The sequence below is a fragment of the Harpia harpyja genome, chromosome 3 (genome assembly GCF_026419915.1).
Source record: "Harpia harpyja isolate bHarHar1 chromosome 3, bHarHar1 primary haplotype, whole genome shotgun sequence".
Lineage (NCBI taxonomy): Eukaryota > Metazoa > Chordata > Aves > Accipitriformes > Accipitridae > Harpia > Harpia harpyja.
Genome location: NC_068942.1, coordinates 82,130,472 through 82,153,401, shown reverse-complemented (window position 1 = coordinate 82,153,401; position 22,930 = coordinate 82,130,472). Strand labels below are relative to the sequence as shown.

General features: G+C 40.5%; 2 protein-coding genes across 3 annotated transcripts in view; one reads left to right on the top strand and one right to left on the bottom strand.

The window, feature by feature from the left end:
* The window catches only part of FANCM (FA complementation group M), a 78,688-nt gene extending 60,028 nt beyond the window's left edge, over positions 1-18,660 (top strand). For both annotated transcript variants that reach the window (XM_052783690.1, XM_052783692.1), the window contains 10 exons: positions 3,410-5,414; positions 7,364-7,443; positions 7,556-7,624; positions 8,170-8,307; positions 11,008-11,164; positions 12,223-12,329; positions 14,374-14,940; positions 15,708-16,092; positions 17,634-17,925; positions 18,403-18,660. In XM_052783690.1, the coding sequence (XP_052639650.1) occupies positions 3,410-5,414; positions 7,364-7,443; positions 7,556-7,624; positions 8,170-8,307; positions 11,008-11,164; positions 12,223-12,329; positions 14,374-14,940; positions 15,708-16,092; positions 17,634-17,925; positions 18,403-18,550 (3,948 nt within the window). In that variant the 3' untranslated portion in view covers positions 18,551-18,660. The remainder of the gene's footprint in view (positions 1-3,409; positions 5,415-7,363; positions 7,444-7,555; positions 7,625-8,169; positions 8,308-11,007; positions 11,165-12,222; positions 12,330-14,373; positions 14,941-15,707; positions 16,093-17,633; positions 17,926-18,402) is intronic.
* A 774-nt stretch (positions 18,661-19,434) lies between these two features.
* The window catches only part of MIS18BP1 (MIS18 binding protein 1), a 28,238-nt gene continuing 24,742 nt past the window's right edge, over positions 19,435-22,930 (bottom strand). The window contains exons 13-16 of the mRNA XM_052783708.1: positions 21,616-21,764; positions 20,865-20,949; positions 20,187-20,244; positions 19,435-19,978 (exon numbers count right to left, since the gene is read on the bottom strand). Of these exons, the coding sequence (XP_052639668.1) occupies positions 19,887-19,978; positions 20,187-20,244; positions 20,865-20,949; positions 21,616-21,764 (384 nt within the window). The 3' untranslated portion in view covers positions 19,435-19,886. The remainder of the gene's footprint in view (positions 19,979-20,186; positions 20,245-20,864; positions 20,950-21,615; positions 21,765-22,930) is intronic.

Below are 22,930 nucleotides of genomic sequence, written 5' to 3'. Positions count from 1 at the left end.
CTCTCTGTTTAAGTTTCTTTAAAAGATTTTGGCAGGGACTTTTTGAAAGCCTTTCAGAAAGCTGGGAAGATGATATGCATGACAGCATGTCAATGTTTTTGCTTGTTGGTCTCTTCAAAGAAATCTAATGGGTTTGTAAGGTCTGAGTTTTTGTTTTCAAAAGCAATATTGACACTTCTGAAGAAGACTCATCCAGTAATTATATTATCTGTTATAGCTTCTACTAATTTATTCAGTATGGAGATGAGGTTAGCAACCTATTAGCTTCTTCCCTGACCATTAAAAAATGGCATCACATTTGCCACCACCTCGTTCCTGAAGCATGTAAGCAAGAGATTACATACCACCATTACCAATTCAGGAACTTCATTCTTGAGTTTCTCTAGGTCCTTTGGATGACATGATATGGTTCTGTTACCTCTTACCAACCTAAACATGCAACTTCATGTTTGGCCATATGAAAACATAAATGATTTGCTCTTTTCTGTTCTACCTCTGGTCCAGTTATGATTTGAATTATCCTTTTACCTACTCACAACCCTCATCTTTTCTTGCAGGTTTGATTAGGTTTCGTTTGCTTTACTTTGGGTTACTTAAAAAATGCGGAACAATATAGGGCCAAGAATGATCTGCTCTGCACCTCTTAGAAGCTTATTGGGTGGGCAAAAGCATCACCTACTTCTGTTTCAATAAGGTTTAGTGGTTTGGCAGCTAATCAATCTTTAATCCATATATGTTCTTATGATGCTTGGATACTTTAATTGAAATGCTACGCAACATTCAGTTGCTACTTACATAAATCTAAACATATTATCAACACCGTTATCTTGTCAACCAAATGTGTGATCTCCTCCGATAACATTTGTGAAGTTAATTGGACCGGGTCATGTTTGTTTTTTGTTGTTTGTTACTCCTCTTTGATATCATACAGAGACTTCCATATCTTGAGTCTGTGTTTTGACTGAGCTTGAGGGAAACTAATTATTTAGAACCTACGCATATCAAAATCATACTTTAATCCTTTCATAGTAATTGTTTTCTTCACTATTTTGGTATTAAGACTTCTTATAAGTCAGCCTGTATAGTCTGCAGATCTCCTTGGAGATCTCTTTTTAAAAAATCCTAACTTTTAGTTTCTTTGGATATATTTGTAAATGGATAGCCTAAGCATAGGCAATAACTGTGTAGCAGCTGAGTAACATCTTCTGTAGTGACAAATGGAGTAGGTGTTTCACAGCCCTTTAGAGACGAATCTCGAGCAATTGAACTTCCTCCCCCTGCTACCACTCTACTGTGCTGACCATATAGAAATTACATACATTGTCGCTGAGACACAGGTGTTATTGCTGTAAACAGGATTTGTAACCAGCTGTGCCCCTGACCCCAAAACAGCCTGTACACAGATTCTTCTTTATTTATTCTGTGTATGATACTTTCTGTGGCATGTGTATGAAGTTAGTGATAAAATCTAAATTTTGATTTATTATTGTTATTGTTACTATTACTACTACTACTACTGAGAGTGAAAAAATACTGTTAATTCTGGATAGTGTGCTTTATCTACTGCAACCAGAAAGGATCCAAAACTGTGTTAGGATGTGATCTGTCTTCAAATGCATGGAAGACAGCTTTGAATCCTGTTTTCAGGAATACATTTAGACAAGCCAGGCAGCAGTAATTTTAGGTATAGTTATTTCTGCCGTGTGTAATGAGGTAGAATGACTTTGCAGAGTATTTTTCAAACCTTGTTTTCCATGATTGACTCCTTTAGCTCCCGTAAGGAGTCTAGCAGTAAAAGGTTGTTTAACAGCAGCTCTAGGTGTACCGTTTGTAGAAACCCAAACTGTTTAATTTCTTCACAATCTCTTTTGGAAGAGATGCCCCGGTGGTCCCAGGGGTCCCAGTTTTATCAAGATGTTGGTGTCACAGTGCCATTGGTTAGAACAGCTCTGTAAACTTTTGTAGCAACTCAGTTACACAGAGACCAAGTGTTGAAGAAATGAGTAGTCATGTTCTCTGTGAGTGAAGACCAGGGGTTGTGCCCATGGGAGAAGAGTCTGCACATTGCTTGGGTACATGTAATAGGGAGTGAAGGGTCTAGCTTGTGAAGAGCTAGAGAAGGATGGGAGGTTACTATACGCTGCTGGAAGATACAGGTGCTGTTGGAGTTTGAATAGTGAATATCAGCATGACTAGCACAAGCTGAAGTATAACTGCTGTAATAATATTCTTGTGGGACAGTGAGGAGGGTTCAAGAGGTTATGATTATGAGGACCTTATTTTTTTCCTAGTTATATATGCTAGGACTTTTGGAGAATGTTAATTGTATAGGAAGCAGGTAACCTCTTATTGTAAAAGTCAGTTTTATCACCCACTATTCTATAAAGGTGCCTTGTTTAATTTCGGGGACTAATGAATCTAGGGATTCATCTGCCTGAACTGCCAAAAAATAATTGTGCCTTCTGTTTAGATCTTACATCCTCATTTTTATTGTTTATTAGTGAAACAGGTTTGAACTTTGAAGGAGTGTTTCAAACCATTGGTTTTAGAGCCTCATTTGACCCTAACTGTTCCTTTTGGAGATTGCATGCCTGAATTTTGAAGTCTTAATTTAAAAGAGAGAGTGAGAAGGACAATAAATAAATAGCTTTTCCATCCAGGCAGTCCTTGTATGGATACCTAACTGGGAGTGATGTCAAAGTCTATTGTGCTTTTTTCAAGTGTATTTTTAAGAGTTGGTTGCCTAGGTCAATGCCTTTTTAAACAGAAGATTAATAAGCATCCATGGCAAAAAAAATAAGTTCAGAGTATGTAAGTGAGAAGTTCTTAATGTGCCATCAATGGCAATAGCCAAATTACAAACAATAGTACAAAGAGAACAGAGAACTTTAGGCTCACTTGTGCTTGAATAAGAGTTTCTTCTGCTCACAGCACCTTTCCTAATTTGCTAGTCCTCCCAGAACTACAGCCTGTAAGCATTAGCCTGTCTGAGGATAGAATACCTTGCACATTTTATTGCAAAGTGAAGTTGCTTGCTGTTAATATTCTGAGAACTGCATCCTAACTGCATGACACAGATGCTCAGTGCAGAATATTGTGCATTCGTGCTCTGTTAAATGCCATCTTTATTTATGCATGGTATCTTTTAGTCTTTCTAAAACATTCAGGTTTGACTACCCAAGCATGGATTTGCAGTTGCTGGCAGCAAACGGTTTTTTTTGAGAGTTGTGACCTTAAATGCAAAGCACTTTCCTTTTTTTTTTTTTCTTTTTTTTTTTTCTTTGTTTTCTCCTTTCTAATAACCTTTAGGAGTATGAAAACCTTTGTCACTTGTTTTAAATATCCTTATGACAAGTCCTTGTAAGCCTGTATGTATTTATAGTAAATATTACATTGTGTTTGTCACCAGGGAGATTGCAGCTATGAACTGGAGATTCAGCCTCATTTACGTATTGAAGACGTTCATGTTCAAAGGAGTAAAAGTCATCTTTCCATGATCAACTCCACATTTGGTCAGAAAGCATGCTCGTCTAGAAAAGACATAGCGCGCAGATCAAAAGTAAAACCATTTTTACCTGATACAAATGATAATGGGAGTGAATTCTTTACCACATTTAAAGTAACAAAAACAAAGACTCCCAAAAGAACTTCAGGATTAAATTTGGAAGTGCCTGTGTTGCCTACAGATACTAATACTTCAGCTTCTTACTCAGAAAGAAGGCTTGCTCTGGTTGAAAATACTGACCAGGGCAGTCAAAAGGATGAGGAACTAGAGGTGACATTTGACTTAAATGAATTTATTGACCTGTGTGACAACAGTGAAAGTACTATAATTCATGAAAGTGCAGCAATAAAGGAATACAAAACTGTAGATAAAGCTTGTAGGTCACTGGGGACTAATGACGCAGATTTGGGTTATAGTAGCTTCACAGTTGAGAAATCAGCTGTGTCCTCTGACTTATTTTATCTTCCTGAATCATATGTGGATTCGTTTGCACTTGTGAGACCATCTGAGGAGCCTTCTTGGTTAAATCAAGTATTTTTCCATGTGAAGAGGCTTTTATCACAATCTCCTCCCTCTTTGAATAAACTTCATGATTTTGAAAACATGATGAGAAATGAAGAAACAATATGTCCTTTTCAAAACGTTATTTCTGATAGTTATTCAGAAAGACTGCAGGACAAAGTCTTTCCTGCATCTTCAGAAGCTAATTGTTCACTGCTGCTCTTTGAAAATCCTGAACTGAAAGTCACCAGTGAATTGTGTGCTTCTGTAAGTACCTGTTTTTCAAAAACTGTATCATCTTCTGAAACTGCTGCTGTTAATGCCAAAGAGGAACTTCACTGGAATGACAGCTTTGATAGTCTGCTTGCCAATAAAGAATTCACTGAAATTCAAGAATTCACTGAAATTCAAAAGAAAATGCCAACAATAAATCACACTCTGACAAATAACCCTTCAATTAAGCATTTTGTTCAAAAAGATAAAGAAGATCTTGAAATTAACAAGAAAAATTTGATTATTGGTGAAGAGAAGAGAATACACTTATTTGAAGATGAACGCATTTATGACACAAATAATGGAATTTTTTCTCTGAGCAATAAGCATTTAGTCAGGTCAGATTCATGTGAGAGAGTTACTAGGCCAGTTGCAGAGCGAGGCTCTGAGTGGTTTCCTTCAGAGATGTGCTTCGTGAACACTGACAAAACCTGCAAGGAGCAGCCTATAAGCAGTAAAACCACAACCGTGGAAATGTCAGGTGATATTAGTGTGACCGAGCAGTTTCTGGATAACGATGATCTTTATGACTGTTCTCTAGAGCTGTTCTCTGTTAACTTTGATCTGGGATTTTCCATCGAAGAGTGTGAGAATGAAATCTTTGAAGAAAATATTAATAATACCAGAAAATTAAACAGTGCCTCAGGGAGTCCTGCAGATGTTAAATCCACTGAAGATAAAAAAAAATTACTGAATGATAGCTCCAGACTTGAAACATCACCAAAACGGGATTGCAAAAGTTTTGAGAAAAGAGATATTTCCACACCATTGCCATTCCAGAGCAGGAGCACGAATGATGGAGAAGGGACTGAGGATGCTACCACTGCAGTGCCTTTCTTGAAGTCAGGAGCCAGAAGAACGGGAATTGGATCACCTGAAGCTTTGGCCTCTGCACTCACTACCCCAACAAGTAGAAAGGTTATGAATATTGAAGCTATCAAAAGAATTCCTATGAATGTCTTCTCTAGTGCCAGGGAGGAAATTCCAGAGGTGCCTCTTACAGATAAAGTAAATAAAAGCCCACGTAGGCAGAACTTCGGGAGTTCAGCCATGGATGCACTTGATTCCCCTTTAGGAAGAACTGAAAACCTGGAAGACGCCAACCTTCATAGTTCACGTATGTCTCCTGCTGAAGGTAGGGATTTCAGTGGTACAGTTAGTTAATACCTTCATGTTTAAATAAATAGAATCCAGTATCTTTTGGATCCTCAATTTGGTTTTATGACTTAGGTGGGAAGGATGAAAGAAAAAGGGAGTAATGGTTGTAATACTAGAAGTTGGGACCATGGGAGACTTTCCAGAAACTTAACACTGCATATGAGCTTAGCCATTTGAGGCTGAAACGCATGCATGTGTATCGGAGGAAGTACTCGGAATTAAACCTCTCCTACCGATTCACAAGTGCTAACAGTGCAACCACGTGACACATAGTTGTGTGAGCTAAAGCTGCCTTTAAAGCCCTTTTTTAATCTTCTCAGTATCTGATTTGTAATCATCTGGATCTGTTGCACTTCAATCCCTGAATTCATGCCTTCGTATTTTCTTTTCATTGTTCCTGAGGAATAGAAACTCTACTGGGGGATTTCTTTCAGTTTAGTTGCATGACAACTGACTTGTATTTAAAATTTTCTGATTATAACTTCAGCACAAACCAGGATTGTCTTAAAAATATTGACTGTTTGTAGGCTCTATTCTATTTTTATTTCCTCCCTTCTTTCTCCCCTTCCATCTTTTTCTCACTTAGGACCAATATGCCATAAAAAAATATTTTGTATTCAGATGTTACCAATATATAAATGACTGTCATTCTTCACTCGTTAGTCACTTACAGGTCATATTCACACCCTTTGTTGTATTTATCTCAGAATAACCTTGAATTACTTTCAAAATAATTAAGGCTTCATAGTTCTTAGTCTGATTCATAGGGCTCATTGAGTTTTTCTGAGTGGTTAAGTTACTGCCCTTAAAAATTGAAACAAAGCATAAGCAGTCCTTTTGGTGGTTAAAGCATCTTTTTTTCCTTCTCTTTGATTTTGTCTGATAGTCATCATATTTTCTGAAGATGATTGATTCTTGGATGCCACCTGTCTTACTGAATCATCACACCTTCAAACTGATATGTTAGTTTGCTGAATTCAAAAATTGTAATCTATTTAATAAAGCATAATAAAAAACCCCTCCAAAACCCCTAAAACCAAAACCACAGAAAGAAACAAATTGCTGTTCTGGAATTGCAGGGTTAATACTAAACCTGGATCAGGTTCTAAGGGCTTTGTCCGGTCGGGTCTTGAAAACTTCCCTGGAGAGCTTGTGTTGTTGAAATGATAGTTATTGGTATTTAAATATGTTATTTTAAAAGTGGAATGTTTAGGAATTTTGTGCTTTTCCTTAAAGAAATTCAAACCTTTGAGTGATTTAGTCAGAACCAACTCTCCATCCCACCCTATCCTGCCATACTCCAAAGAAACAGAGGAAAAAATAAGCCAGAACGCCTTAGATGCAGTTAATGTTGAGCCTGCTTTGGGGCAGGAAGGGTGTTACAATAGGCAGCCTATCTATTGCACCAAGTCCAAGGTCTCTGTCAGAATTGGAGCTTTGTCATGCAGAATGTGAAGGAAGATCCTGTATTTCATAAAGGCAGTCCTTTGTAAAAACAAAAAGGCTGCAGTTGTTTGAGAAGGAATTGGAAAGAGGACTTTCCAGTGAGTTCTGGTTTTGCTTCAATGCACCCAAAGGGATATGTGTTACAAAACGCTTCCAGAAGTGTAACTCTTACTCGACTTCTAAGAGCTTCTTCTCTTGGTTTCATTTTTCACCTCCCTTTTTCTGTATCTGTACTGCCTGGGGTAATCACTTCTACTCAGAGACTCTCCAGGGAAGTAGGATTTATTGTACATCTCAGCTGGAGATTATTTATTTTGATTAACAAGGCTAAAGAGAACAATATTTGCCACACAGATCAATAAGTAATCTCCTTTGTAGGTACTTTTATGAGAGAGACAGATTTTGATTGCTTACTTATAGCAATATTGTATTGTGAACAATGCATTTTCTTGTGAATGTTGTTTACTATTTTTTCTGTAGGAGCCAGCAGTGAAAGTGAAGAAGAGATCGTTTTCCAGAGACAAAATAGGAAAAAAAAGAATGTTTTGAAGTCTCCTGATGTGAGTCGTAGAAAAAGAGAAGGGGAAAAAAAAAAAAAAGAGAAGCAAAATGACAAGTCAAACACCAAAACAAAAATCCTCATTGCAATTATACTTATTTCTGTTTACATAGGTTATGAATTATAGTGATTTTGAATCGCCGATTCGTGTCATCAGAAAACGTCGACACCCACTTAACATGGTTAGTAAGTGCTTTGGTGGGACAGAAGAAAAATAATATAAACTCATTTACGGAGTGTATGTATTGAGACATTTACTCTTTCTCCAGTCAGTAAGTAAGTGTTCTTATTAAAAATATTTCATGCCGCCTGACCTAAGGCATATTAGAATGTAATTGCTTTCCTTCCTTGAATTCTTCCCTGAGGTCTCCAAAGATGACTTTGTAGTTGTTGTTTGGCAGGGAAATACTGTTATAGGCAGGAGAGCTGAGCCTCTCCTTTCGTGCAAGGCAGTAAATAACTTTTCTTCCACAAAGCTCTGAATCAAAAAAAAAAACAAACTTCATGTCACATTTAACATGATTTTTCTTCCAAAGAACATGTTTTTTCTGTTCCTTTTGTATTTAATAAGATGATTAGCATTATCGCATTATTTTGCCATAGCAAATCAATCCCAAAAAATCAGGCATTGCTTAAAAAAACCCCACATATTGAAGGATGACTGTGTAATTAAAATATTGCTTGCTTTAGTCTTACGTATTGAAGTGTTTGTGAAATGTTCCTCTAGTCAGACGTGTCCAGTGATGACAGCATGGATTTTCACAAGAACTCAAGTAGGACCACACATAGCAGCTCTGCAGCCTGTAACAAAAAACAGCTAAGAAGTATGAAACGGCAAAAGGTCAAGAGCGATTTTACATACAAGGTATGTGATGTTACATGTCTCTCTTAATATGTTGAAGGTCATATTTGGAGCAGTGTGCACTGAAGTTGCAATGTAGGTAACTGCTGTGTTTTGTCATATGTGTGTGTATGTATGCGAGTGCACATTTGCAACATTGCAAAACCTGGTTCAGAAGAACGTGTCTTTGAACATGAGCAGCACATTACCAAACAAAACCAAGAAGAGACAGGAAGAGACTTAGTGAGATTCTACTTTCTGTTCAAACTGTAAGAATGAACTGAAAGTATTTGCTAATTTGTGTATATTTAAATTAAAAAAAAAACCATGAAAATGCCAGAAATGTTGAGCACTGGTTTCGCATACTTAAGATGAAAATTTACTGTGTCATCGAGTCATTCATTCTTGTGTGTATTTTATGGCCTAAAATAATTGAGCTTCTGTCTATTTTATGGCCTTTGTAGGATCTCATGATACAACTGTACTACAGTAGGCATGCAGTTGGGCAGTTTGTTTCTAAGATGTTGTTTAGGAGGGTTGAGGCTCATAGCTACATCATACAAGTTTATTGCAAACATTCGAGATGAAATCTTGAAACACTGGATGGCGATCTTAACCCTCACATCCATTGCCTGACCTTCAGAGGAATCTGCAGGGCCCTGCGTAATAATGTTCTGAAGCAAAATAACAATTTACATTACAAATAGAAGATACTCAAAGATTAGTCAGACTCGGGAAGCTCAGGTTCTTGTCCAGCACTTATGCTATTAGAATACTTGATCATGTGAATTTACCACCTACTCTAATGGTTTCAACTTTGAACATCTTAAGACAGCAATGGTCCCTCGACCCCAAAGCTTAAATCTTAACTTAGTATTTTACACTTTAATCTGTCACTGCATCAGGAATGGAGGCAAGAGGATGCAGGGCCAGAATCATATATTCATAGTAAGTTGAAAAGCTCTTAAATATGCATGGATGTGGTTCCACTAGGCAGAAATCACTGTTATCAGGGCTCCGGGGCACATTGTTGGATATTTTTAATGTGTTAAAGATAATCTTCGTTATGGAGACTTCCCTATAGGATCAGCATTTTCCGTTCTGGAATACGAAGAATGGGGTAGATGAAAAATCCATTTTTCAATTTTATTTAAACATTTTTTTTTTTAATGTGAGACCAAAAGGTTCATGGAAAGAGAATGTGTATACTTATGGAATTCTACTCTGCCTTCACACATAATCTTACCTAAACATCCATAGTGATGAACATGTCAGAATTCCAGATCCACAGAAGATCCAAGACATCAAAATCATTCTGATCAGTCCACCACCAGTTACAGTGTTCTGTCAGAAGTACAGGTAATGGAGTTGTAAGTGCAGCAGAGATCTGCAGTTAGATTAATGGAGATTGTGAGAGTCCAAGGTGACCAGAATAGTCAGTGGCACTGAATTCAGTTTAAGAACCTGGTAACTTATTGTTTCCCACGTGTGACCAGACTCTTGACTGTTAGCTTCTGGTGTCACAGCGCTTTTCATACTGCAGGGTTTGTCCTCTCTGTAGTCCTTCACAAATAAGAAGTATTAAGACTAATTGGCAATAGCATTGAGAGTTCTTTCCTGTAAACAGGTGACCTCCAGTGTGTTTCAGAATAATCAAAACTGTTCTAGAAAAGGAACTATTAATAATGCCTGTCATTCAGGCTTACTAAATGGTGTAAGCAAATAATTAAAAGACTTAGGGAAATTTGAAAATCAGAGATGTCACTTATTGTAGCACAAGATCCCCTAGTCTTCCATGTACTAAACTAAAATTTACAGCTTTGTGGTTTTTATTCAAAGTATTTTGAAAGCAAACAAATCATTCTTTTGGAATCATTGGGATACATAATGTTTTGGGGGAGTTCTTTTCATGTTTTACTTTAGTACTTTATAGCTGAAATTATAAGAGAAAAAGCTAACTTAATCTAAATTATCTCTGACAAAACATCTTCCTGAATTCATTTATTTTGTTTCCATGTACATTCTTGTGAATGTTTTGTTGTCCATTTTTGATGGAACTTAGTACCAAGGTTTGTATCATGTCTCCTGGACTGCGGTTCATATGTGAAGTGCCTCATATTCCCTGAAATAAGAGCATTTTCTCAATAATGAGTTGCATTGTCTGATGAATTAATGAAACAGTTAATCATAAGTCCTGAACAGAAAAGGGCAAACCAGTGTGAAGTCTGTATCTGAAGTTTCTAGTGGACTTTTGAGTTCAGAGTAATCCAGCACTTCTAAATCAAAACAGATTTTTGAAAGCAAATAAAATGAGTAAAACTAGATTTATAAGTTACAAAATAACCTAATATTTTTGGGTAGCTTAGCTACAATCTGTTAGTAAACTCTGCCTATGCGATTAACTAGTCTAGGTGCAAATAGTGCTACATGCTCAGGTTACCTTTGGCCAGTGCTTTAAAATGGATGCCAGCTTCACCCTTCTGTGCTGGTGGGACAGACATTTGTGTGTTGTCCTGTATTTCACTGAACTTTGTGTTCTTTACATCACCTTTCCCTGTGATGGATTCTCTTTTCAAAGCCAGAAGCCTAATAATATCTGTGACCATCTCAGCAGCCAATGTTCTGAAATCATGAACTGATTTAATCAGAGGTCTCATATGTAACATTAGTTAATTGGGAGCCAGCTTCTAACTAAAATTTTGTCTGGATTTTTTTCTTTTTCAGAATGCAGCAAGACAGTTTCTAGATGAAGAAGCGGAGCTGTCTCAGCAAGATGCAGACAGTGTTTCATCTGATGAGAGTGATGACACAGAGAACGAGCTGAACTCTTCACTTGCTCAATTCCTGAATGATGATGCAGCGGTCACACAAGTGTTAAATGGTGAATGAGGAGAGTTGTTTATGGTTTTAAGATAAGGGGTATTGGTTAGTAGGTGGTGTATGATAGGCATGGCCATTCAGTCAGCTAAGTCAGCTAGTATGTCAGAGTGTGAGAGCTAATAAGCAGTAACCTCCTCAGCTGTGGTACATCAGGTGCTTTCCATTATCTGTTCATACCTTTTTTTTTTTTTTTTTTTTTTTTTTTTTATTTGCATGGTTTTCTGATGTAGTAAGTTCCTTACTGGAGTCTCTACTGCACCATAGCTTTGGGCAGGCTGGAGTCAGTTCTTTGAGGATTGTGAGGGCAGGAGATCGCCTCTCGCTAAGTGTCAACCACCCCCTCATACACCATTATGACTGAACAGAAACACAATTTTTCATTTCACTTAGAAATTTCTGAATCTTTCAGGTCTTCTGTTACACAGAAACCTAAAATATGATATGAAAAAACAATAGATAAAATTACAGTGTTGACACTGACAGAGCTGAGTAGGTAATGCTGTTTTTTGGCTGAGATGGTTTACTTACTCGTGTGCTTATGAACTTTGTCTTTCCCTGGGATATTTGCATGATGGAATCATCTTTTTACCATTTAAGATTCCTAGATGTTGCTGAGGATTTTCCTCCTCCACTGGAATTGTGAGTTGTTCCCTGCAAGATCCTGTGTGGGCTTCAGTATACCCATCCCTTTCTCATACAGTCTCTGAAATCAGTTGTTGTGTCTGTTTTGGGAAAAACTTGCAACACGGAAAACTGAGTGATTTGGGTTTCCTGTGACTAATATTGCTCTTCTCCCTGTGATGGGCATCCAGAGCTCTGCCTGCTGGGAAAACTTTCTACATGGCAGCTTTCATGACAGCAAGCTAGGTAGACCTAGTCCTTTGCTTTGGGATTTCCAGAGATGTCTGGAGAATTGCAAATTTTTGTTTTGTGAAATACATGTTTTTGGGAGACTATAAAGGAATTACTTAATATGGAAAACATGATGTAACAGTAATGAATTAAAAATTGTATCCTTAATAATACTGTATTCTCTTTTATCTTCTTGTTTTAATTCAGACTGTGAGATGACAGGAGTTTACCTGAAATCTGTGCGTAGTCCAGCTCTTGGCAATAGATATAAAATGGTTCATCGTGAATTCAACAACATGGAGATTTTCTCACAGGTATGAAACGAAATGATTGCTGTCCTTTTGAAATTCCAATTGTGTGCGACTGTATTTAGGTTCTGATCCTACTTTGAAGTGTAGTTTGCAGCCTATTGTTGATAAATTAATAAGTTCTAACAAAAGACTTTTGACTGCATTTTGCTCTTTAAGTTGAAGTGTGCAGACACATATGCTTTCATAGAAGCATGCGCACTCTGTTCTTCAGCCAGAGAGAGGCTGTCAACCAGTCTGAAGCAAAAGCATCCCAATCCCTAGTTGTCTTTTCACCAAAGAGCGGAGCTCTTACGGTGATTGTTGTTGATCGATGTAGGACTGCATGGTGCTTCCAGGGTCGGAAGCTTATATTCCTCCTCTCCGCTGTCTTCCACTGTCACAGAGGATACTGACTGACATCTTCCGAGGAAGAGTCCTCTCACCCAGCGTGTGATGTTTCCAGTCTCTTAACCAACTTCCCAGTTTGGTGAAACAAGCAACCCCTAGAGAGAGGTGTAACAGTTGGGGCATATGCCTGTTACCCAGCTGTATGTCAGATTGCCCTGCGCTCTTCTTGCCAGACAAGCAGGAGTGCCAGTAGATCAAATTTTCTCTAGCAATTGCAAGGTTAGCTCCTGAAACGTAAGTTTGGAAGCATTTATGAGAAAATAAGGTAGCATATTTAACAGTGCTTGTTGCTGCTCCTCAGCACTCTCTGGCAGGGTGCCTCTCGCTGCCCAGTGTCCCCAGTGTTACTGGAGACTGACGCTTTAGGTGGTCCCCAGGTGCTAGTTGTGCCCCTGCCGCATGGGGTAACTGCTGAGCATGAATGAGTCTCCAAAGCAGATCCTTAGCCAAGCTCTTGCCCTATTACATACAGTATCATTATGCACTAATTCTGTGTACTCATGAAAGTGCCAGTGAAACATTGCTGGATTATCATAACAGAGCTTCTTTAGAAATGTTAACTACTTATCCCGGCTGCTCCTAGCTTGGTTCGGTTTCTGTCATGCCTGGTTGTGTTCCCCTTCCATGTGAATGCTGTCACAGTGCTCAGCTGAGATGTTTCCTATGTGATCTGTCTTCTGGGTTCTGTTTTACTCTGAACTCTCCATACATCACATGATATAAATCACTTGTACAGTATTTTTTAGTTACTTAATTTTCCCTTGTTATTTCATAGTGACCAAAGGAATCACAGAATTGGAAAAACAGATGCTCAGGATGGTTCCTTACCTCCCCCCGTTTTTTTTCTGTATCCTGTATTCTTGATTTTTATATCACCTTCAGCAAAATAAAATAGAGATCTATATTTGATAAAAAGGATAAACCACTTTTTTATCTTTTGTTTGGTTTGGTTTTTTTTTCTTTTGTTAACACACAAAAATACAGGTTGTGCCCACTGATTATTTGCAAGCAGATAAGAAGAATGTGTGGGACTCGATTTCCAAGCAGCCTCAGCTTATTATGTCAGTTTTGTTGTTGTTTCAGCTGAGGCAGAGTGTTGCTGAAAACGCGAAGCTTTTACACAATACAAAGGCATCATAAAGTGCTTCTGCCAGCCAGCCTTGTGCATGTGCTGCGGAGTTCGTTGTGCACATGGTACAAGGTGTGGAATCTGCATTTCTTCATGCAAAACCGCAACTTGTCCCCAGTGTGCAAGTGTGGCGGTTCAGAGTCCCTCCCCCTGTGCAGAGATGAGCAAAGGAGATTCCTGTCTGTAATTCCAACCTGTTTGATAGTAGTATTAGCGAGCCAGTCTCGTTTCTATCGTGATAGTACAATTAATATTCCCATTAAAAACTTTCTGGTGATGAGTCATGGGCCTGACCGAAATCTGAGTGTATGCTCATTCCAGGCACAGCTACGAGTGTGTCGGGCCCTCTGGGGAAGTAGCTCAGGAACTGCAGAGCATATTCAGCAGGGGAGGTTTGAGAGGTGAGAAGCCCCTAGGCCCCGCAGTACTTGTGCGTAAGGTGGACTGGATAAGCAAAGAGCACGTATGGAGAGGAGCAAAATCATTACAGTGTTTCAAAACTTAACTGGGTTTGGTTTCCCCCCCCGCCAGATTCCTGAGCAAGACCAGGGTTACGCAGAAGACAGTTTCTGTGTTGGAGAGGAGGAAGAGGAAACTTGCAAAAAAAGTGAATCTAGTGAGGAGGAAGTGTGCGTTAATTTTGATCTCCTAAATAATGAGAGTTTTACTAGTGGAAGAAAACAATACCTCACTCGCCGCAGAAAAAAATTAAACCAGGCTAGGATGGAAGAGAACTACTCTGTCCCAATGCAAAAGAAGAAACCATCCCGAATTATTGTTCTCAGTGATTCCAGCGGGGAAGAAACAAGTGTCAGCAGTGAGAAGCCCATGAAAACAGACTGTTTCAGGGCAGAACAGGAAAATGCTAAGTTACCCACTTCATTGCCTTCAGTCTCTTCTGCGCAGCACAAAAAAATTGCTGGGGAAGTCATTGCTCATCAGTCTGCAGAGGCTAAGAGTGAGATGCTTCTCGGCTTGAAAGCTGCGGTATCTGAAATGCTGGATTTTCACCCAGACCATCAAGTCAGGAGCACATGCTTTCCACCAGCTGTCGCTAGTTCTGATCCGGGGAAAGAGGATCTCCAGGCTGCCACTGAGGTTGGTGTCAATTCAAAACAAGGACCTTCCTCTTGCCTCATTTTGCTAAAGAATCCCACCCCGTGGGGACCTGTCCTATTGCACTGTTGTTTTGAGGGCTGTCAGTAATACAGCAGCAAGAGTGAGTGTGCTTCTGGGGATAAAGGAGCAGGTCTGTTCTGCTTGTACTGCTTTACGCTGTCTCCCTTTTCTTTGGTATAGGAAGCTTTTGTACTCTCAGGATAACTTGGAGAGTATCATAGCAGTCAATAAATAAAAATTGGGGATTTAGATACTATCCTGAGTCTGACAGTCATGGAGGACTATGGATGGCAGAGAGTGTCCACTAATTCTTTGGGTTTTGTAGTTATAAAATACTCGTTCACTGTCCTAAATTGAGACCCTTCATCATTTGAGGTTGGATTCCTGATCTCTTACACTTTTCTGCCTGACTTGTATCATTTACAGTATTCAGTTTTTGTTGAACTCATTACTGAAGGCTGCATGCTTTTGTCATTCAAGCTGCTAAATAATTAGATCAACTAATTTGGGAGGTTGTTTATAGGGGATTAAAGTGTTAATCTGAAAGTGTTAATGTTTTGCAATATCGAAAAATACCTTTTTTTTTTTTTTTTAAGATTTTATTAATTGGATTTAAAAAAAAAAGTTGACTGTATCTGTTAAGCATCAGTATTTGAAAACCGTATCTTTTATTATTGGCATGTTGTTCTTTGGCCTTATGTTTCTGTGATGTCTTAGAAATACTGTCTGATTTTCAACATTTACAGGTGGAAAGTTCTTTGAAGAACACCTGTAAGAGCACTTCAGTTCCAACTTGTTCTGCTTCCACAAAACCCTCTTCAGCTACAGCTCTGTTTTCACGTGACCCTCTGGAGAAAAAGCCTTCCCTCTGTATTCTGGTAGACAGTCGTGAGATCTCCTCTGGAGCAGAGGTGATTTCTTCCTTGAAGGCAGTTCACGGAGTAAAGGTGCAGGTCTGCTCGCTGAGCAGCAGCGATTACATCGTGAGCAACCGCATGGCCGTGGAAAGGAAATTTCTGTCAGAATTACTGAACTCTGTGAACAGGAATAAAGTCACCCAGCGGATCCAGCGCCTGCAGAGCATGTTTGAGAGAATATGTGTGATTGTGGAAAAGGACAGGATTAAAACAGGTAGGTGTTCCCAGGCAGGGACAGCATGGGGATGCACCGGTCTCTGCTCAAGGCTTGTACTGGCCATACTGGCTTTGTGTATAATATGGGAGAGAAAGTAGATTGAAAACCTGTACCTTGAGTCTCTGTGGGAGTGTTACATTAATAAGGTCACCAGCTGAACATTAAAATTTGTTTTGCTTTTGAGGGCCACTTAATATAGACAGAGATACACAACTGGATCCTGAGGGATACATTGCATAATAATTACTGAGGCGGGGAAAAGCAAGTTAACTCAAACATTATTAACTGACCATATTAATATATGCTGAAAAACCCCCAACTTCAAGACAGATTTTAGCAAAGGAGGTAAGAATAGTAGAATAAAGGAACAAGCACAATCTACGCTCAGCACTAAAATAATAGAGGACTCAAGAAAAATATTTTTTCTAGCAGTAACCTAACAAGTGGTATCTGTCAAACTGTATAGGAAAACTCTCACAGTTTAGAACCAGTGAGAATGGTAGCCGGCCTGAGCACACCATCCCACATACTCAGTCTACCTCCAAATTGTAGAGAGCAAACCACATAATGGCTGCTGCTTGAACAAGCAAAAGATAAGTCAGCTGAATGAAATCAGTTTTTAGAAAAAGGCAAAAAGAGTACTCCTACAAAGAGTTACTCTGGGAAGGCTGTTTGAGCTATTGCCTTGTGTCACAAAGCACAGAACAGGAGTCTCAAAGATGCCTCCTGACTCGATTAAGCATTTGTGGAAAATTCAAGACTATTGCTTTAATTTAAATAGTTTGGACAAACCATTTGTTTTAATCCTAAGATCCAAATTATGCAATCAAACAATTTTAGTAGTGCTGTCTAGTCTCAGTGCTGTCTAGAAAATAATTGAGAGGTCTTGCTTGCACCTGCTTCACCGAAGATGGAACTAGAGCTCACAGCTCCAACTAAATTACAGATGTTCTGGGATATAAAACTCCACCATTGAAATCAAATTGTTGTGGATGTAGCTTTGGTTTTGTGACATAATTCTAATTTATTGATAGTTCAGAAATGAAAACAATGATAGAATTGGTCACTGAAGATGTAGCTTCTCAGAGCAGGCTGTAGATAAGTGGATAGCGTTTGAGCTGCCTTTTTACCCTGCTGCTGAAGGTGTCATTCATCTTCATTGGTTTTGTCCATTTTTCTCACTACGCTGTTTCCGGTGTTGTTGGTTTCCTGTTTAACAGTGTTCAAGTGCATTCTTACTTTCGTAGCTTTACCAAACCTCTTCTGATTCGGTCTGTCCTGTTGTTTATCACTTATCATGTGTTCCTCTCCCCTAATGACATTTAATTTGGAATTTCAGTGTTAATTCCTAAACTTTATCTCAAATAACCAAGTAAATCCTGTTCCTATGACCCCTCCCTGCCTCCTTTTCCCGAGATGTTTTCCCTTGTCAGCAGGGGATCTTTGAGGTGTTTTGCTTTGCAAGTGATTCATATTAGATTTTTCACAGTAATTTAGCACTTAAATCTCACCAAGTTTTCTGTATTTTCACTCTGCAGGAGAAACGTCACGATTTTTCCAGAGGACGCAGTACTATGATGGTGTGCTCTCAGCCTTGGTCCAGGCAGGGGTCAAAATTCTTTTTAGCTCGTGCCAAGAGGAAACTGCTGGTTTGCTGAAAGACCTGGCTTTGGTGGAGCAAAGAAAAAACGCTGCCATTCGCGTGCCGGCAGAGGTGGAGGGTCACAAACAGGAAATGCTCAACTTCTACTTGAGTTTTCCTAATCTCAGCTACCTGGCTGCTCTCAATATGTGCCATTACTTTGACTCCGTGAAGAAGATGGCCAACAGGTAACAGCAAAGATGTACGGCAAGTGCTTTGAGGCCTGGCTTGCTCCTCTGTCTCATCTGGGGCCTCCCGTGGGGGTGGTTGCTCAGGGAGATCCTTTCTGTGCCTTTCAGTTACTGCCAGCGCTCCCCAGGAGCCTTCCTGTCTCTGCATCGGTCCCGCTCTTTATGCGTCTCTTCAAGCTGAGCAGGGCAATGACATGGGCTCTGCTTCTGCCGTCCCTCCTGCTGCCCTATTTTTCCTTTCCCTTCCATGGCATGCTCTGTTTTTTCTGCAGCTTTCTTAGGCTTGCTTAGTCTGGTGTGCTCGCAGCCCTCAGAAACCCAGAGAGGTGACCGCCAGCAGCTCGTGGCATTCCTGTTGCTCTCCTCACACCAGCCACTTCTTGCCTGCTGGCAGTTTCCCCGTTTGTCCTGGTGTCGTCTGCTGGACTCCAAAGAGCTGCAGGTGAGGTGCCCTCCTGCTGTGGTCTCTTACAGCTCCCCCTCCGAGATCGCCACCGGCGCCCAGGTCAGCCTGCGGAAGGCGGAGGAGATCTACCGCCACCTCCACTACGGCTTTGACGTGCAGATGCTGCCCGAGAACCTCTGCGCTAAGGGCAGAAGCAATGCAGCTGCCAAGAGCTGAGGGGAGTGAAACTTTGGTTTCTGGACCCCCATGCTGTTTTTTGTTTTACTGCACTTTACTGAGTTTTGATTCACTGTAAAATATGTAAATAAATCCTTGCAGAAACATCAGGGCTTTTGGCATGCTCCATCCGCTGCTGTCGGGCGCCTAACGGAGGGCTGAGTCTCCGCCAGGCACCAGGGTCAGACACAGCCCCGTGCCTCCACTGCTGCCGCCCAGGGTGAACGTGTACAGGTGGGCATATGGCTCTGTGGGCAGGGCTGCTGTTTGCTGGGTAGAACCCTTCCAAAATTCCTTTAAAAATGAGAATAATTAATGTTTTGGCAAAGTAAAGCTTTCTGGCTTAGGCAGAAAGGTGGGGACAGAGGGGAAGGAGCCTCCTGCAAGACTGGTACCCAGGTTTCCTAGGAAAAAAGTGAATTCCACATGTGCCTTACTTATGCTGAAGGGTTCGCTAGGTTTGAGGTAGAGGGCAGCGAGGAAGTCCCCTTGTTCTCAGGTGGCCTCGCAGCTCATCCCCTCTCCTGGGTCACCATTCCCTCCTGCTCTGGCCGCAGGTGATGCCTTCCCCTGCTGTGGGACAGGCTGCAGCTCGTTGCTGCCACACTGTGGCTGCCTGGCAAAGGAGCAGGATTTTATTCCTTCCCTCCCCACCTGGAGCTACAGAAATAAGTGAGGGACATGAACAGAGATAAATAACCTTGCTGACACGTGAGGTCTGGGGGACTAATAGAGACCAGCAACAGGCTGGCGTCAGCTGTTCATCCCTGTTTAAAAACAAAAGAGGGGATGAAAACTTGCAGGCCCAGATGACAAGATAAACAAGACTGATGGGTAGCTGGTGAATACTGCTTCTCCCCCTCAAAGAGCATGATTCATACAAATAAGCTTGTCCTTTTTTATTACATTAAGGAAATGTAAAAATTCAGATTCTTAGTAGAAGGAGTTAAAAAGCAATTCCAATAAGTTAGAGCCTGTACAACTATAAGTTTATTGCACAGCTATGTTGTAAGAAGATATTTTATCTTAAAACAAATCAGAACTTGCCAGTAATTCATATCCATGTACATTTCCCCCTCCCCCAGGAGAACCAGGGCAACAGAAAGGAGGAGCCTGGGCAAGAAAGCACCACTTTGTACACACAGAAAAAATGACAAACGTTGCTGGAGAGGTAACGAGGTGAGAATGGTGTTAAAATGCATAAAAACACTGCAGGGCAAGGCTTCCAGACTGAACTCCTAACATGACAGGAACACCATCTCAGAGAGGTGGCCAAAGCCCTTGGCTTTGTACAAGAGGCACATAAGTACTGAACTAATAAAACCCACAAAGTTCATTAAACAGAAAAATAGAAATCCTGTTCTTCATCTGATGAATCTGCTGCCTCAGCCCCAAAGAGCTTCTCTACAACAGGGGTCTGTTTCACTTCTGCAATAAGAAAAACAGGAAATTATTAGCGTGTGTGCCTGAGCTTAGAAAGCAGTTACAGAAGGTCCAAAAAGCAAAGATGCTTATGAGAAACAGAGTGTGGAAAAAATTATTAAAAGCAAAGATTGTGGACACCCAACAAAACAGTGACTATGCAAAAGTAAGTAAAGAAACCTGAAATGAAGAAGGAGAAACAAGGATTACTTACTGTTCTCAAAACTGAACTGGGTTCTGCGTGAAGCTGGTGTACCAAGCACACCTTTGGCCTGATGAAAAGGACAAAAAGGCTCTGCTCACACAGCTGCTACAGGAATGTCAGAACAGCGCAGGGGAACTGGCACAGAGTCAGTCTTACCCTGGAATTAAGTTGCCCCATCACTAATGCTACATTTTCACTAAATCTAAACTGTTCAGCAAATGCTTTCACTAAACCAGAGGCAGAATTTGTTTTTCTGCTTCTGGGATCTCAGCTTTTCATGGAAAAGCCAGAAGAATTACAAAACCTAGGATACCGAAGGAATAAATACATCAATTCAGGGACTATCTGATACAAGGTGAGAATTAGTTTCCTTTCCCACTGTACAGAAGAATATAACAGGAACTTAATGTACCTGAAGATCACAGAATTCAAAAGCAGTTACAAATCCTGAAAAGCAGCAATGTATTTAACCCTGACAATAAATAGCTCTTTTCTAACGAAAAGAACTTTTCTCCAAGAGAAATAGATACAAAACCCAAAAGTTTGGGCAGAAGTAGGGGAGGGTTCCTGTTTTCCATCTTGAATATACAGGCTAGTCTGTGATCCCAGGATTCTTTTGCCTGCTGCTTAGCAAAACTTTGCATCCTTAAGGTGGAACTAGGCAACGTTCAAGGAAACCAGCATTACCAACTTCTTCTTGACCTTGTCCCAGGTGCCTCTGCTGCCCTGCGTGTTCTTCTGCATTCTGAATACGTGCCTGTCGTAATCATTCCTGCGGATGTAATCAAGCACCTTAGTGTCACTGGTGTGCCGCCTGCAGAATCTGCTGGATACACTTAAAGGTATTATATGTACAGCTCTAATTCAGAAAGAAAATTAACATGGCCATTCAAAACAGTTGTTGGTCAATTAAATATAACAGCAGCTCTGGGAGTATAAGACAGAAGAGTTTCATGAGATTACATGCTAGAACTCTTAATGCAAGTATCAGACAAAGCTTCATCATTTGCCCAGATGAAGTTCATTTCTTGTCCGTCAAGAGAAAATGCCACTTACACTGCAAGTTTCAAGGCAATTCCAGTTTGTTTCAGTAAAGCCTAAAGCAACTGGGTTAAGAGGTTAAGACTCAAAATGAGCAGAGAAAGCTCTGCTGAGGCTGAAGCCTAAACCACTACCTTCTCCAAGAGTGAAGGGACACATGATTGGCATTGTTTCATTGCCCATGCTTGGTTCAGTAGCTCAAACGGCATGCACTGTCAAAGGAAAGAGCTTTCTCTAAACTAATCCCTCAAGGGCTGCAGGATTTCCTATGCAGTGGAAGTGAACTGGTGTCCCAGTTCCAAGAGTGACCTTTCTGAGAAGACAAAAAAACCCCCACAATCTTGGGGAAAATGAAAAAGGAGAAGGTTAGCAGAGAGACAGTAGTACGAGTTCCTACCTGTTGATGGGTGCCAGCATACCAGGGCTGATATGCTCACACTGAGGGGTTTTGACCATAGGGAAGACAGCTGAGGAAGGTGTGATCGGGTTGTCCGTAAGTGCAAAGCCGCCGTCATCATCATCTTGGCTTCCCCAGAACATTGGCAACTACAAAGCCACATCAGAGCAATCAATGACCTGCCCTTTTTAGCAAAAGTCTGCTGAAAAGCCTTCTCAGGGGTCTGTCTCAGAGTGGCAATAGGACACAGCCTCTTCACAACTCTGTGAACCTTGCTGGTGTCCCTCTTCCCCAAATGGAGGAGTCCCAGACTCTCTCGTCTCTCCTCAATAGGCAGTCGCTCCATTCCCTTGCTCACTTCAGTGGCGTTTTTGACTCCACTATGTCCCTCTTGAGACACAGAAGCCAGCAATGTGCACAGTACACAGAATGCAGGTATGCAAGGACTCGACACAGCAGCCAAATGATGCCTCCGTCTTGCTCTTAATACTCCTCCCGTTGATGCCCAACATTTTGCTGGCCTTTTTTGGCTGCTAATACACATTCAAAAAATAATTTCTGATTCAAATTACAAGCTCAAAGCTGACCATTACTACTCAGGAGGAGGATTTCAGGATTACTCAGTGAGCTTCTAGTCCTTCCATTTTGAAGGGAGAGGAGAACTGGAAAGGTTCAGAGAGGAGCAACACAGATGATCAAAAGCACAGCAGGTCCTGGGGGGTGGGGAGATCTATAACTGGCATCAGGGGTGAACAGGGACCAGGACAGTTATTTGCTGTCTCCTCCCTATGAGAAGAGGAGGACAACATCAGCAGATGCCAGTTCAGAACAAATAAAAGATTATGCTTCTTCACACAGCAAATAATTCAGCTCTGGAGCTTAGCACAAGAAATTGCAGATGTGAAGAGTCTGCATGGGTTCAAGGAGGGGCTGGACTCGTTCATGGAAGGGGAATCCACTCCTGACTCCTAAATACACAGAATTTCTCTCCGGAGGTATACCTCTCACCGTATGCAACAGAAGGAAGTTAGTTTGTCTTGTACAGCATGAGTTAGGCAAAATGAATTTGGAAAAGAAAAAAAAAAAAAAAAAAAAAAAGAGAACCCTTTTGAATCACTAGCTGAAATTGCATTCTACCAAAAAAGGAGTCTCCTGGAAAATCCCTCTGCAAAAATAGGGTCTCTTGGACATGGATGTGTTGACTTTCATAGCCAATCTGCTCATACTAGTCATGGGGATTTCTCCGTAGCACACTGCAGTTTATAGAAAGCAAATTCTGACTTTCCCATAAGCTGTGACATTACTTCTGGGAGTG